The sequence below is a fragment of the Rhineura floridana genome, chromosome 11, assembly GCF_030035675.1.
Source record: "Rhineura floridana isolate rRhiFlo1 chromosome 11, rRhiFlo1.hap2, whole genome shotgun sequence".
In the NCBI taxonomy this organism is placed as follows: Eukaryota; Metazoa; Chordata; class Lepidosauria; order Squamata; family Rhineuridae; genus Rhineura; species Rhineura floridana.
In genome coordinates, this window is record NC_084490.1 from 41,991,413 (window position 1) to 42,005,095 (window position 13,683).

At 44.6% G+C, this 13,683-nt stretch overlaps 1 protein-coding gene across 2 annotated transcripts in view; it reads left to right on the plus strand.

Moving 5' to 3' along the window:
- Positions 1–379: 379 nt before the first annotated feature.
- The window catches only part of SAMD14 (sterile alpha motif domain containing 14), a 33,575-nt gene continuing 20,271 nt past the window's right edge, over positions 380–13,683 (plus strand). For both annotated transcript variants that reach the window (XM_061588132.1, XM_061588134.1), the window contains exons 1-2: positions 380–715; positions 7,567–7,618. In XM_061588132.1, coding sequence (XP_061444116.1) covers positions 7,579–7,618 — 40 coding nt within the window. In that variant the 5' untranslated portion in view covers positions 380–715; positions 7,567–7,578. The remainder of the gene's footprint in view (positions 716–7,566; positions 7,619–13,683) is intronic.

Genomic DNA, 13,683 nt, shown 5'->3' on the forward strand with positions numbered 1-13,683 from the left:
GATGAACAGGCACCTCGGAATCATCCTTTAATTCCAGACCTGGATGGGGGTACCGAGGAGCGAGTGCGCAGATTTTTGTAACGTTGCCTGCCCTTGACTCTTCTTCCCCTCCACGCCTTCCCCTTTTCTCATCCACGCCACCCTTTTGCTCCTTCCCCTCTTTTATCCTCAGGAGGGACGCCTCGCCTAGTAAAATCGCATCCAGGCCCCCTGAGGATGCAGAGAAGCCAAGCCAAGTTCCAAGCCAAGCAAAAGCATATGGGAGGGGATTTCAGGAAACAAGCGCAGCGATAACGTCTTCCTTCTCATGACTTCAAGCCAAGCTGCTGCTGCTTCCGGGTTCCAGTTAATCCCCGCCTCCTTCTCCCCCTCCCACTAACTCCCTGGGACCATCCCAGTCCCAGTTTGGGTATTTCAGAGGTCAGTTTAAAAAAAATAAAAACCAGCACCGCAAAGCTGCAGTCTTCACCACGAGAGCCCTGCCTTGGATCTGTGTTTCTTCCTCCTCTCGTCTCTTGCCTTTCTCCTCCGCCGCCCGATGCTTTAATTTTGGAGGCGAACATCACAGGGACAAAAAGATAATCATCAGCATAACAATCGGAACCGGCGGGAGACTCGGAGAGGCAATGGGGGGGAAGAAAAATGGCCCTGGAATCCAGGCATGGAATTCGTAGAAGATCTCTAGGAGATTTTTGGGGATGCCTCCGTGCCTCAGGTAAGCCACTCCTACGCTTCCTTCAGGGGTTTACATGGCAGTTTCAGTGTGCTAGTCAATTTCACTTGCCCTGGCCTTTGATTAGAGTACTTAAACACTAAAAAGGGCCTTGAAAGTAGTAGTACTATTAAAATCATGAATGAATTATAATGCAGGCCCTTAGATGGCACTTTTGCTTGACGCTAATCTTTCCCCTTTTCCTTGCTATTTTTCCTACCTTGAATCTAACCTGCTGCATTGTGGTTTGAGATTTTCCATTACTATTATTAGTATTTCACTTGCCCGTTTGGCCCTGCTCTCTTGCCTTTTTTCTTTCTGATCCCACTGGCAAAGGTTGATTACAAGATTCCCCACAAGCCAGATCAGAATGGGAAACAGGAAGGAAATGTACATAGTGGGAGATAAAAGAATTTTCATTCTTAACGTCTTATCATGGAGGTATAGCAGAGACAAGGGACAAGTGGGTCTTTTGCATGTTTGGGAGTCTTGAATTCATGGCCCTCCACATTTGCATATTATAATCAACATTTTGTCATAATTTCTGCAGTATGCAAAAATATTTTGATATTCTTATTTCACTGTCCTCGTTTCATCTATTATGGTCCTTAAAATATGCCCTCACCTGAAATGTGGACAGTATTTTGAACAAGGATTACTTTCGTACTTTGCCTTCAGAATACTATTTTTTCTTTCCTTTATTTTTATGCCATTTTATAGGTGTGCCTTTAACTGCTACATGTTTGTGTGTTTTTTATTTACAGTGCAATCCTAAGCATGTTCACTCAGCAATAAGCCCCAGTCACCTTATACCCCAAGTAAGCGTTCTTAGGATTGCACTGATATTTATTGATTTTCTGTCCCTTATCTGGCCTCCAGCATTAGCCACTCCAAGTGTGTTTTTAAATCCCAGTTCTGGGTGGATTTCCTCCCTCCACCCCCATTCTATTGCCTTTCTCCAATCCTGGAAGAGAGTCTGGCAGCTAATTGGTCTCTCCCACCCTGTGCATGTCACTGTGAATTTGGAGGGTTATAAAGAGATGGTGCAGTGACTATAATGTTTGGTTTGGATGTAGGGAAACTAGGTTCAGGTCCCCACTCAGCTGTAAAGCTCTCTGGATGGCCTTTTTGACATCTCCCTCCTTCCCTCTCTGAGCTTAATCTACCACACAGGGTTGTTGTGAGGCTGAACTGCTGCTGTGAGCCAAATGGAAGGGTGGAACCTAGTAATGCAACACAGACATTAGGCTCTTACTGTTGGACAGCACATTGCTTTCCTTTGCAAAAAAGGCAGGGTGAGGCAGGGCAGTTTAATAATGCTGTATGCTGAAGAGGTGGGGTGCTGGCTTAGATCTAGGCTTTGGGTGTGATTCTGGCCTAGTTACAGCTTTTCACTTCTCTTGCATACCATTGTATAGATGGAGGATCTCCAACCTTATGCATCCATTTCTCCTCCATGCTTTTCATTCTCCATTCTATATCTCTGCAGATCGACCTTCTCCTGAATCCCTTCTTCCCCCTCTTTGTTTTTCTACAGCCCCCCCATATTCCCACAAGCTCTTCTGTCCTGCTCAGCTTTTTCTTCCTCCTCCCCCCCCCTCCTCCGGATTTTCTCTCTCTCGAGATGTCAGATGCCTGGGAATGTGGAAAGCATGTGAGAAAAGGAATAATAATCAGAAGCTGTTCACCTCTAGAGGAAAAACATGGCCACGCTGATCCAGCAAATGTGCTGAAGTGAGCTTCTGGGGCACATCTGGAACCAAGTGTGCCTTGTACAAGATGCTTTGTTGTGTGGGAGACAAAAACAATTTCCAGGGAAAGAATAATATAATGCATGTGCAGCTCTATGCATAACTGCCATAAAGGTTTCCCTCCACATGCCCAATTACATGCATTCAGCACTGTTCCTCTTCGGGTGCTCCATTTGTTTTCTGGATTGGGACTGGTCTGAGTTTCATATTCCCCCCACTCCAACAATGGACATTTTGATGAAAACATAGATACCTGCAGCAATTATTTATGTGATCATATCCTTTATAGCCTAGAAAGATAAAGTATTTCTGCATCTACCTTGGCCTTCATATTATCATTCAGATCCAAAAGAAACTCCTGTTTGCAAAGATGTGGCTGGGACATTAAGAGATCATTAATGAGAATAAAAATGCAGCTGGGCCATCACTGAGGGAAAAAGTGTTGTACATACTTCAACTTCTTCCTGTCCAGGCTATGAGATAACAAACAATGCTGAGTGGTTGTAGCTCAGTGGCAGAGCACATGCTTTGCATGAAGAAAGTCCCAGGTGCAATCCCCGACATCTCCAGGTAGGGCTGGGAGTGTCTCCTGTCTGCAACCCGGAAGAGGCCCTGAGCTAGGTGGACGAGTGGACTGACTCGGCATAAGGAAGCTTCCTATGTCCCTAAATACCCTCCTCCCAAGCAAAGCTTTTGTTTTCTCTCTGTCAGTATTTCTCTTTTTATATTTACTTATCTCTCCATCCTCTTTTCTAGCCCCTACAAGAGACAATTCCTCTCTTCTTCTTTCGCATATAGATTCTAGGTAATCTCATTGTCCTGGTAGGTAGGCCTAAGCAATAGATATTGCTGAGCTTGGGTATGCCCCCCCCCCGTTTGGTTTCTGGCTTTTCCCATCAGCCCTGTGTCAAGGCAGAGGGTGGGATTAGATGAGAAGGATGGAATTATTCCCTCCCCCAAGCTGGTGGTTGACTAGGGAGGTGTCAGCTGTTCTCTAGTGAGCAGGCCCTGTTGAAAAGGGCTCTTGCAATGCAAGAACGGAACACACAAAGTGTGTTCTCCTGGGACACAAACGGCAAAAGCTATCAAATCCATTAGTGTGGCTTATTCAAATATATTTTGCTTGTAAGTGTGAATCCTGTTTCCCATCCTTCCTCTCCCACTCCAGCAACTGAAAGCGGTAGAAACACAAACACAGCACATGGGCTGGGATGAATTGTGTGTGTTTAGTTATCTGGATACCTAAAACCAAATAACAGAAAGTGAATATATCATCCCACAGCTACTTAGCTGCTAAAATGAGCATAAAACGTGCTAAAGACCCTACCTCAGACGGCAGATTTGGGACAAATGTTAGGGGTATAAAATTAGAAACAAATGTTGTCCAAAACACGTCTTTTCTGGACTGCACTTGCTTCAGCCTCTAGTCTTAGCCCCTGGACAGGCCTCCAAGATGGGGCCAGGCATGCAGGCATCTTAGGATGGTTGCTGTGGAAGGAACTTGTGTCCCTCCAGATACTGTTGGACTCCACCTTTTATCAGCCCCAGTCAGCATGGCCAGTGATCAGGGATGAGGGGAGATGCAGCAATTTCTGGGAGTTCAGCAACACCTGAAGAGCCACAGGATTCCCACTCTTGCTGTACAGTAAATATTCTCTTGTCCAAGAAGGTGTCACCCAGAGAGAAATTACTCAAGGAAGCTGGTGTGCAGTATGCACGCCTAACACTAGCATGCACAATCAGGTGTCCCAGTTACATGGAGCCCCTCCCCCTACTCACAAGCAGGAGCTCACACTCTGGGCTTTATTCTCACACAACCATGTGCAACAACACAGTTGTGGCCCATAAAAGACTCGATGTTGGGGGTGGGACTAAAGGTACAGTGCCACTCCTCGCTCTACCAGCAAGTAACTCATTCATAGGGGTTTAGCCACCTTACAAGAGGTTATCAACAGTTCAAAAGACACCTCATCAGTTGCTGTGTGCACTGTGTGGGGCCATGGTATCCACACATGTGAATTTATAGACATGCATATTAGTAATAAGATGGGTGATATCTGGTGGTGATCATACTCAGAAGAGACCCATTGAAATTAATGGACTGAGTAACTTGTATGACTCAGTTGAATGTCACCCAATGTCTCAGTCCCCCACTCAGAGATTTAATCTGGGGAGGCAACTAAACTTTGAATCCCCAAAAGCCAAAAATAGAGACAAAATGAGGACAGCAATTTACGGGGGGGGGGAGAAGCAGATACCAGAAAATGGGTTGTTAAGGCACACAAGGAACAGAGGAAGCTGCCTTGTACTGAATGAGACCTTTGGCTCATCTAGCTCAGTAGTGTCTACACTGACTGGCAGCACCTTTTCAGGGTTTCAGACGGGAGACATCCCCAGCCCTACCTAGAGATGCCAAGGATTGGAACTGGGGCCTTCAGCATGCAAAGCAATTGCTCTACCGATGAGCTATGCCCCCTCTCCTCAAAGCAAATTGGGACAGTTGTAGCTCAAGGAAAAGCTTTTCTGAAAAGACACAATCCCCCTACTGCCGTCAACTGTTGCCTACTCCTCAGGGTTGGTTTCTAAGACATTTTGCTGCCTGAGGCAAAGGACAAGGTGCCAGCCCCTCCCCATCTCACAGACAGAAGCCAACTAGACGGGCAATTGAATCTTAATTCAGCACTGGTAATGGGACAGTGTCTTTCATTTCTCCAACAGAGGGGAATGGCCAAGTGGGCTCTTGCTGCCCCTAGTATCTGTTGCCTCAGGTGGTTGCCTCACCTTGCCTAATGATAGGGCCAGTCCTGCCAGTCCTACCCCCTTTGTTCTTTCCACCACCACCACCACTGCCAGTACTCTTTGTCCAGTGTCACATTTCAGACTTTAATGAATCTGCACTGCCACACAAGGGGAGGTTTGGAAGTTCAAATCTGGGATAGCCCCATGTGGACAGTGTACAACTGCTAAACTGAGAGGGAAATTTTGCACGTGAAATCCTCTAATTGGGATGCTCTTTGTGCTCACTTGTGTATTTTATTAATTTAATTTATATCCTGCCCCCTGTCTCTACGGCGCTGTCAATGTAATTTCAAATACTCCAGATTATTATTATTTTTAAATGGCAAGCAGTGCCACCCATACTTAAAACCTGTAAAATATAGCATCAGCAACATACATCAGCCTAGCCAGCTCCTTGTCTCAAAATGAAACAATCTTGGCCAGCTTCCAAAAAGCCATAATGGAGTTGGTCTGGTGAGCATTTTGCACAAGGCATTCCATAGTGGAGGGTGGGGTGGACCCTGAAAAGGGTCTACTTTTTCTAGCCTAATTTCTGCAGGCCTAAGCACTGAGAGCAGAACCTCTCCCGTTGCTCTAATGTTTCTAAGCTATGCAGAAGCAATAGGGAGTTGCTGGAGAACCACCATTTATGTTTTCTTTGGTTCTTGCCTCCTCATCTGTTGTGAGGGAAGGCAGAAGGGAGGAGAGCAATCTCCCCATGCACACATCAAGAGGAGTTTGTATTATGCACTGAATGGATAATGGGAGTGCAGGACAAAAGGAGTGTGGAGGGCTCTGATTACCGGCGAAATCTGCAGGGATCCTCTTCCATGCTTCTTATGCAGATGATCTTTTTTTTCCCCTAACCCAGCAATCTCGTAGCCAGCAAGAGGCCCAAGGACTGGTTGTGGTTGCAGCTACTCAGTGATGACTTTATGCTAGGAATGGGGAGCCTATGGCACTCCATATTTTGCTGGAAACATAATCCCTGGTCGTTAGCCATGCTGGCTGGGGATGATGGGAGTTGGAGTCCAAGAATGTCTGGAGGACACCAAGTTCCCCACTCCTACACTATGCTCAAAGCATTCTCAGATGCAGGTCCTGCCCCTGAAATTTGATCATCAATGCTCTTCATGCTCATTTCAAGCTCAAACCAACTTCCTTCATATTGGCAAATTGACTCACTCATCTAAGCAACAGGTCTTTGGGATCTATTCATACCCACACTGAAAAATTGAAGACTTGATCAAGAATCCATCACCATTTACATTTCTTTCAGCCCTACTGTAGATACACTGACTGAAATCAACATGCATGTGTATTCTTCATAAGTGCGAAAATCTAAGCTGCCTTCATTAAAGTTCTCCATGGGTTTTTCCACCCCTTGTCTTTCTGCTTTTATGTCCCTGCCCTTGACATCTGCTCTGTCAAACTCTACCACCTTCAAGCACCTGAAGCTCTCTTGTTCCTTATCCTGACTCTGCTTGTTCACTCTTGAGGTCCCCTATGAGTGGAACTCCCTCTTTACATGGTGCCAACACAAGCTCTTCCATCAAGTTCCCCCTTTAAAAAACACCACCACATACAAACATAAATCTTTTCTAAGCAACCTTTGGCATATCATCTTAATCTTCTGTCTTCGTCACAACTGACGGCACACAACTGCATTTCCTCACGTTCATCCCTCCCTTGTCTCTTCTCCTCCCACCTCGATTCAGAGTTGTTTCCCTCCCTTGTCTGTTTTCGAATGTAAGCTCCTTGTCTGTTTTTGCCTACATAGCTCTGTAAGGCGCCGTGTGAGGCTGTGAGGAAATGTGGTCTATGAATTTGGTAAATAAAGAAATCTACCTTGGCTCTCGAGGAGTAGTAACCCAGCAGCACTGAAAGTATTTTGTTCTGGTTTCCCTAAAATGGGGACTCATGGGAATGCTCTGAAAATAAGCTCCAGTGTTCTAGAATCTACCCCTCACTCTTTAAAACAGGGGTGTGGAATCTTCTTCATGCCAACCTTCCAGGGGCCACATGCCTGTGGTCTGCAGGGCCAGAGGCAAAAGTGGGCAGGGCCACACCAGAGGTGTTTACACACATGCCCCACCCACACAGATCTCTATCCTCCATCCAGGCAAGTAAAAGGCACTATCACAGTTCAAGGACACATTCCAGTCAGGCAAAAGCATTTGAGGAGGGCTGGGAAGGGGTGTGGCTTAGAGGGAGTCCCAAGGGCCAGATAGGGAGGTTTGAGAGGCTGAAGGTTCCATATGTCTGCTCTGAAAACCAAGTTAGCTGAATATTCTGACTGGTATTTGTTTCTCTTTCCCTTCACAGATTTACTTCATTATGTCTTCCTCCAAACTCCAAGATGTAGATGAGGTTTTTGGTAAGCTCCTTATGCTTCCCTAGCTTCACCCAATCCCCACCCCATCCAGTGGCTGCTGCCTAAGCAGAAGCATTTGTAAACCTCCTAGAACCTTCACTGGGGTGGGGGAGAGGAGCAGGCTCTGTCCTCTGCTCGGGAATCCCTACCCCCTAGACCCAGATGTTGGGGAGTTGACTGTCGTGAGGTAAACATTCTGTATATGCTCAGAGACCCAGTCATATTACAGCTTCACACGTTCAAGATGAGCCTTGACCCAAATTAAGAACTTGGCAAAGCCTGAGTTTATCATCGCAGGGCTACATGGGCTAATGACATCTTGAACAATATAGCTAAGGGGCCTTCTTTCGCATCATATAAACATATGAAGCTGCCTTATTCGAGTCATACCATTGGCCATCTGCCTTAGCACTGGTTCTCCAAGCCTTGTTATATGGGACCCTTTTAAATGGAAATGCTGGAGACTGAACCCAGGCATGGCTTTTTTTTAGAGTGTGAGAGCTCCAGGAGCTCAATGTTCATTTGAGCCCCTCACACTTCCTTTTCTTCAGCGTAGAGTGTACTGTTTGTCAATGCCGATGTAGCCCCTCTACGTGTGAGGCCCAGGGCTAGGCCTAGCATTATCACACAGCATCCATTAGCAAAGAGAGAGTTCACCTTCCATCAGAGGACTGACAGCTCCCCATAGAGAGGACTGTCCTCTGTAAAGGCCCCACTACCCACCACTGATGATTGACCTGGACCCTGCTTTTAAAAAAACACTGAATGTTTGTGGGGTGGTCATGCATCTTAATTTGCAGAGGGCAGTCCTCTCTATGGAGGGCTGTCAGTCCTCTGCTTGTAGGTGAACTCTTTCTTTGAAGGGCTGTCCAGTTAAAGATCAAGAACCCTAAGGAGGGAGACCAGCAGAGGACCTTGAAGTTGCCCATCAACAGTTAGTACCTGGCCAGCTGACTGAGCAGGCACACGGTCACCTTATTACGGTTTCCCCCACTATGTTGAGATGTATTGCATTTACTGTTTAAATTATGGTACTTATTTCTAAATTAGTATCTATATAACTTAGCATATGCAAATACTCTTTTGGTGATGCATTTCCCCTGTTTTGGCAATGTGCAGATGGCCCCCCCTAGATGTTAACTTGTTGATTTTTATTTAACAAAATTTATATACTGCTTGACCAACAAAAGCCTCTAAGCAGTTGGCAAAACACTAATATAAAATATTCATTTAAAAATACTGTTAAAATCAGTCATTAAAAACCCTTGTCATAAAATTATCAAAATATAAACAAAATCAGCAGTTTTAAAACACATATACACAATAAAATTATAGGTTTCAAATTACATGTCTGCATAGGCTTGCCTTAACAAAAAAGTGTTTAGCAGGCACTAAAAACAAAACAGCGAAGGCATCAGCCTAATATAAATGAGCAGGGGGTTCCAGAGAGTTGGTGCTGCCACACTGAAAGATTGATTCCTTGCAAGTGGCTAGGAACATCATTTTAATCTCTCTCAATGCCTCAGAATAATGGTATCTTGGGGGCACTGTGGGAGTTAAAGCAGGACTTCCTGACTGCTCAGTGACAGTGCTGCTGCTGCCCACCACCATTAATGGGGCCCTGTGGTAGGAGGGTACCTGTCACATGACACTTTGCTGAGAGCCCTCTCAATCTTGGAATGGCCCTGCTCAGGGCAATTGTACCCATTGTCCTTCTCTAAAAATAGGCCTGAACCTGGAATCTTTTGCATGAAAACCATGTGTTCCACTGCTGAGCTATGGCCACTCTTATAGCCTCCCCCTGTTCTAGACCAGAGACGGGCCATGGGCCTTATACAGCTAGCACACTTGGGAAACATGGCTTTCGTTAACCGTTCTCACTTTGGTGGACCTCTTGCACACACATTCTATTATGCTCCTGTTCAAAAATGTGTTTCCAGTGGCTCCTCACAGGGACTGAGACCCTTCTCCAAGCAATCATACAACCACAACATTTATCCAGGGCACTAAATTTGAAATCACAGACATCACCCTGACAACTACCTGAATGATCTCTACACACAGCCATGTACAGAGCTAGCTGAGTAAGGATGGAACAAAAAAAGAAAAAAGAAAAATCCTCAGCCTTGATCACTGCTGTGTGTAGAATGTGATACTGCTGGCATGATGCCCACTGATGCCTGCTGGGCATTTTCCATTTCTGTGCTTTTGAGCTCACAAGCCTGGCGTCAGAGGGAGAAAGTAAAGAGGCAGGGTTTGGTTTTGGAGCAGCCATCCTAGCTTCCCAGATGTGTCTGGGGGAAAGTCAGTTTGCATGTATGAATATGCTTTTTTTTTTTAATGAAAGGCACAATCTGCTAAAGCATGACCCAGCACCATGTCTTCCTTGTGTGATACTCCCGTTTCTTTCTTTTCAATGCCAAAAGACTCATATCCTGACCACCCTTGAGATCATAGGAAGCAGCCTTATGCCAGGTCCGATTATTGGTCAATCTAGTGCAGAGTTGGGAGTCTAGGCCCACCAGGCCTCCCCGTTTGACCCACAAGGCTGTTTTGGTCATGCCATGCCCACCTGGCTGGGCCAAAAGTGGGGCTGCAGGCTTCTCCCATCAGCCCTGACCATTGGCTAATGGGAGTTGTAGTCCAATAACACCTGGAGGGCCATAGATTCCCCAGCCCCTCTGTACAGTCTCAGGGTGCAAAGGTTCTTTCTCTTTCATCTGCTACCTGATCTTTTTAACTGGAGATGCCAGAGATTGAACGTGGGACCTTCTGCAGGCAAAACACATGCTCTATGACTGAGCTACTGTCCCACACCTAGATATATAATAGATGTGTTGGGGGAATAGCAATGTCACATTATTTAGTACATTTACATCCACCCCCATGAAGCCTAGGAGGTCAAGGTGGAACACAGGGTTCATTTCATCCATTTCACACAGCAATCCTATGAGGTAAATTAGGCTGAGATATAGTGACTGGCTCAAGGTCACCCAGTGAGCTTCCCAGTTAAATGAGGATTTGAATCTGGGTCTTCCCAGTGCTAGTCATAAGAACATAAGAAGAGTCTACTGGATCAGGCCAGCATCCTGTTCTCACAGTGGCCAACTAGATACCTATGGGAAGCCTGTAAGCAGGACCTGAGCACAAGATCTCTCTTCCTGCAATTTCCAGCAACTGGTATTCAGAAGCTTGCTGCCTCCAACCATGGAGGCAGAGATAGCCATCATGGATAGTAACCACTGATAGCCTTATCCTCCATGAATTTGTTTGATCCTCTTTTAAAGCCATCCAAGCTGGTGGCCATCACTGGTGCCCCTTGCGGGAGCATATTCCACACTTTATACGCTGCATGAAGGATTACTGTCTTTTGTACATCCTGAATCTTCAAACATTCAGCTTCATTGGTTGTCCATAGGTTCTAGTATTATGAAGAAGAAAGACAGCCCTTTCCAGGACTCTAACCACTCTACCACACTTCCACAGGCTTTAAAAAAACATAGCTAGATAATGTTGCAAAAGGAGAGGAAAGTATATAACTTCCAAATAATATTTTTTAATTTCTTTTTTAAAAAGCATTCAATAAATATAAACAAAAGTTTTAACAAAGCAGTAGGGGGAAAGCCAATTGTTTGCTTCTTTTCAGCACTTGAAAGAATCTGCCTATTAGAACTGCTCAGTGGGGAGTAGAAAGCCTCCACAGTATTAAAGTCAAATAAAATAAAACTCTTTAAAGATTTTCAAAATGGTGCAGACATTGTGGGGGAAAAGGATGGCCTTATTAATTTTGAGTCACATCACAAAGATACATTTAGAACCGCACTGCAGGGTGCCATAATTTTGAAGAAATAGTAGGAGGGGGGAGGGCTTAAGCTCTCAAGCCTCACTCCCACTTTTCTGTTCTAAATTCCCCCTCCCTCCCTCCCTCCCTCCCCCCCGCTGCCAAAATGAAAAGTCACTTTAAAAAATATCTGCCTGGCACAGTTGAGACATATTTGCATATACAGTGTTGTGAGCTCCTTTCAGTTCCAGAGGAGTATTATTTATTAGTCTCATTTATATACCATTCTTAATTTAGAAAATCCCACATGGTTCACAAATCAAACTGTCATATACATGACAAAACAAAATCAAGCCATAAAATCATCTTCAGCCTTAAAACAGCAGCAAGTTAAAACAATCTCGTAAACTTTTACAGTTTTATAAAAACAATCTAATGATTTACACGCAATGAGGCAGCTAAAATAACTCAACGAAAGGGAAGGCATCAATACCAAAGTATTTGTCTCCCCCTCTATATTAAATCGACTACCTTCCAACCCCACACAGTGTGACAGTAAAACACACCTTGAGCGGTCAATCAACCAGGGGGGCAATGATATTATGACACTATCCACCGCTTTCTTCCTTCCCAGTCTGCCTCTTACTAGGTTCATAGTTTTGCCCTAAAAACTGGTTCTCATCCAGCAACTTTGGGGGACCAGGCTGTGTAAGTTTATTAAAGCTGTTTGCAATCTGTTTTGCACAGGGTGCAAGTAGGATGAAATTAGCCTCAGAATGTATACTTGGATTTCTGGATCCCACTTGCCACTCCTTTGATGCACTCCAGGGCTCTTGAGACCTCACTCCACCATTCTCTCAGATCACTGCCAATTAAAAATGCATTATATGACAAAGGACTACGGAATATGCAGAGGATGATGACATACTTAGATTCGATAGCATGGCCACATCATCGAAAAAAGTGGAAATACAGCACACAAAGAGAACATAATTTGCACATGCTAAGTTCAAGGTGCTGGTTTTGGTGTATAAAGCCCTATATAGTTTGGGACCAGGATACCTGAAAGATTATCTCACCCCTTATATACCCAGTCAATCACTGTGCTCTGCAGGTGAGGGCCTCCTGTAGGTAGCATCTCATCAGGATGTCCTTTCTGCACAACATAGGAAGTAAACCTTTAGTGCTGTGGCACCTACCCTTTGGAATTCCTTCTTCTTAATTATTAGACAGGTGCCATCTGTGAAGACCTTCCTCTTTCAACAAGCCTTTTAAATAGATACCTTTTCCCAGACTGCATCTATATTGTAATTGTTTTTAAGATATTTTGTTTTAAAAGATTTTTGGTGCATTGTCACTGTTGTTTGCTGCCCTCAGCTCCCTTTGGGAGGAAGGGTGGGATATTAATTAATTTATTAATAGGTATAGATTAACATTTAGAAATTATTAACATAATTTGAATAGAGCTGTGATACATCTCACCCTAATGGGGAAGACTGTGACCAGGTGACCTGTGTGTCCACTCAGTCTGCTGCCCTGGTATTCACTATTGAAAGGAAAATTTGAGGCCCCTGCTCTCTTTAACTTTAACCTGGATTTGGACCAGATGGCCCTGCAAATAGAGGACACCTTCAACTAGAATACTGTCCTCTGACAGCTCTTTAAATAGAGGAAGATCTTCTGTAAAGTAAGCCACATGCCCACCATAACACCTGGAAGACTAAGCTGTTTCCCTACTAATTTGTCTTAAACTGTTTTTAATATTGAATTTTAAATTATTGTAACTCACTCTGGGACCTTAGGGTGAAGGGTGAGTAAGAAATCAAATCAAATCATTTTTATTATTAATCTATATGCTACATCCCCAAAGTTCCCCGCCCCTTCACACACACATCAACTTACACCAGGAAAAATAGCACTGATAATGTCAACATAACCTATTTTGAATAGGTTGTAGTACTTCACAGGCTTTTGATTTTCACATAATTCTTCCCCAGGTACACAACCTGAAAGCTCAGTCCAGTAAAAATAATGTAATTTTGCCTACTTGGCGTCTTCTGCCCTTTAACACCCATACACAGCACCCATGGCCTATTTTGGGCATTCCTCTCATGTGATTAACAACTGTGTGAGGAGGAGAGCAGGGCTGTTTCCCACCTCCAGCATTGGGTCCTTATTGGCCCTACATACATATCACATGGGGCGAGGGGGAAGTAGAGGGGAGCTTGCTATATGCAGTAACTAAGAATGTTTAACTTGGAATCCTGGCAATAACTAAGAACTAATA